General features: G+C 36.8%; 1 protein-coding gene across 1 annotated transcript in view; it reads left to right on the top strand.

Moving 5' to 3' along the window:
* Positions 1-3,300, top strand: part of LOC107688581 (mitogen-activated protein kinase kinase kinase kinase 4-like) — a 55,290-nt gene that overhangs the window by 23,101 nt on the left and 28,889 nt on the right. Inside the window, exons 21-22 of the mRNA XM_016486287.1 lie at positions 652-737; positions 2,254-2,344. Coding sequence (XP_016341773.1) covers positions 652-737; positions 2,254-2,344 — 177 coding nt within the window. The remainder of the gene's footprint in view (positions 1-651; positions 738-2,253; positions 2,345-3,300) is intronic.

Genomic DNA, 3,300 nt, shown 5'->3' on the forward strand with positions numbered 1-3,300 from the left:
CTCACACACACACACACACTCTCTCTCACACACACACACACACACACACACACACACACACACGTTGAGGTGGTCTGTTGTGTCAGCAGTTGCGTGTGATGAATGAGACAGTCATGTGACCTGCAGATGTTTAATGGCAGCACATGCTCACAGTGAACAGCTGATGTGTTGATGTGTCAGTTACACACATGAACTCATAATCATAATCCACACGCGAGCCGTGAAGCTCATCATGTTCCTCTCGCTGCAGCCGCTGAAGAACCGACACACACCGGACATCAGCAGCCGATTACACCAGCTGTGAAACTAGGACTAGTTCATGTGTAAATGGGCACTAACTTATTAACAGACTTCTAGACTCAGCAATGCACCATTACATTTAGTTAAAGAGTAACTCCACAGATAAACGAAATATTAACTGAAGCCTCCGATCAGGAAAACCAGCAGACTGATGGAATGATGAAATGATCTGATGTGCTGTCGGCTGTGATGGTGATGATGATGATGATGATGAAGCCGACACACACACACACACACACACACACTCACTCTGTGCTGTGGATCTCTTTCCCCTTGGGTTTATTTTCAGTATCAGATATAGAAGACTGACAGACTGCTGGCCTTTAATATCAGACTGTTTTCCTCTTTCAGGGTTTGGGAATGAAGTCTCCCTTCAGCCCATTAATGAAGCTTGCTGAATATTCTTCCTCCAGTGATGAAGATGAAGAGAGGACTAGGTAATCTCTCCGCCATGTGTTCCTCTGCTCTTAAAGTTGTCCAGTTTCAAAACAATCACACACATGGTTAATGATTGCATGCGGTTAATGACGTGCTAATTTACAATATACCTGTTTTTTTTAGCAGGCCCACTGTTAACCTGTTTAATCCCAAATTTTTCCCAAACATGAAAGTATCCAAATGATGTGTCATTAGTAACCCTTTGAAATAATCAATAATTATTTTTTTGAAAATGTTTTGGAAAAGTGTGTGAAAAATTGTGTTTTATGGTCGGTCACAATTAATGTGTATACTGAATTAACATATTTCTGCAGTCATAAAAATTGTTATATATCTTAGCCCAGCTATTGTAAACTGTGATCACATTCTAGAGTTACTATTATGCATAAAAATACCTTATACAACACTGATAGGAATACAGACAAAAAATACAACCATCAACATATTTCAAACTTGTTACTTTATTGTAAAATATATCATCAGATTTTTATATTAGTGCTACCAGTATTACAACATCAATACTGTAACTTATTTGTAACATTTGAACTTTTAATTTAGTGCAATATTTTGTCATTGCAACATTTTAGTGCAGCTTTCACTAACAACTGTAATTGGATTTATATGTAAACCTAAGTTCACTGTTATCCCACCGATCACTAACGTATTTACTCATTCTATGACCACACTCAACAAAACTAAGAATATATGTGAATTCATATATTAATACTAGACACCTTAAAAGATAATGTGGACTAAAAATCTTTGTCATATCTTTGTTAACATACTTTACTAGCCTTTCGTTTTGGAGCTTTGAAGCAGCATCATCTTCTCATGGTTCAAACTGTAATTAAACTGCTTTGCTCATGTGACAGTTTGCACTACTTTTAGTTTCATGTACTTATCAGTTATAATTACAAATATACAGAACTATACTTGCTCACACTGACAAATAAACACAAGTCAAAGTAAATTTGTACAGTTGAATATTCTAAGGATATTTGGCTTGTAGTCGTTTACTCTTTTGATAGAGTAGTCTATTAACTCTTTCCCCGCCAGCGTTTTTGATGATTTTCACTAAAATGTCATGGCCTTCAGAATATTTAGTTGTATGAATATCTGAACATGCAGTGCATCAAAATAAAGAACAGAGCCTTTACTTCTAAACAAAAAAACTGTTTTATTCAAGCATTCTTTTTTATCAACACAGATCGCTCGTTTCTGCGTCTTCCTCGCCTGTGTTTTTGATCGGCACTTTCTAGACTCATTCAGGAGATGCGTAAAATTCAGTGTTTGGCGGATAAAGAGTTAAACACTTTTTCCATACAGTACATACTGGCTTCTTTAAGGTAGTATTCCAGCATTTTACATGCTATTTTTAAACCTCCTGCCATCATCTGCTCATGTTATTACTGGACATGTGTGTAACATGCATGCTGTGTCGTACTCCAGTCATTGCAGTGTCGTCCCTCTGAGCGAGTGGCGTCATTAAAACCAATCCGGCTGTTGTTGTTCTAGGTCTCCGTTGAGCAGTGGCAGGCCGCTGTTATCCAGAGAACGGTCTGATGAGATCATTCTTCAGCTTCATCAAAGCGATAAACAGCAGCAGGTGAAGGCTGCTTCAGTCTGTTGTTTAGAGAGAGGACTGAAATAACTCATGATCAGATGAGTACAGTCCTGAAACCTCACAAACTCAGCAATTACTCTTTACTCAGAACACATGTTAGGATTCTTCAGAGATATAATGCTCCAGCACGTCTGCCTGATCACTTACCAAAGAAGCAAGTCAAAATTATTCAGGAAAATAAGGCTCTCTTATCGAAGTTATAAAACGTTATGTTGCAGAAATGAGTACACCCTCCTGAAAGTTACTAAATAAAAATGTTCTGGTGTAAGTTTAAGGCAATTTCTGATCAACAGGTGAGTGTGTTGAACCAAAACATTTAAAGAGAAGTAATTTCTTGACAATTAACAGTGTTATTTAGCCCACTGAATCATTCTCAGACTTAAAGGGTTAGTTCACCCAAAAATGAAAATTAGTCCATAAATTACTCACCCTCACGGCATCTTAGGTGTATATTAGAGGTCGACCGATAGTGGATTTTGCCGATACCGATAGCTAGGTTGGACCACACTGGCCGATACCGATTAATTAACCGATTGTTTTAAAATTGATACTGAACAAAAACTAAAATAGTGCTTTATTAACAAAACCAGTACTGAACCATACTAGTAGTAGTAGTAAAAATAATAATAATAATAGTAATAGTAAATGTTGAAATTAACACACTCTAACAAGGAGCAATACTTACACAGCTTTCATTAATCTTAATGCTACAAATGGACTCTTATTTTAAAGTGTTACCATTTCATTTCAGCTGTCATGCTTAAAGATGCACATCTTTAAATATATACACAAAGGCTATAGCATTAAAATTATATACATATGGATATTGTATGTATACTCTCAGACTTGAACTGCTTCTATTCTTGAACACTTGATGATTATCTAATCAAAATAAAAGCGCAGCGCTGAGTCTAGGAGAACTCACCGGTATCACACAC

This window comes from Sinocyclocheilus anshuiensis, unplaced genomic scaffold, assembly GCF_001515605.1.
Source record: "Sinocyclocheilus anshuiensis isolate Anshui unplaced genomic scaffold, SAMN03320099.WGS_v1.1 scaffold557, whole genome shotgun sequence".
Classification (NCBI taxonomy): Eukaryota; Metazoa; Chordata; class Actinopteri; order Cypriniformes; family Cyprinidae; genus Sinocyclocheilus; species Sinocyclocheilus anshuiensis.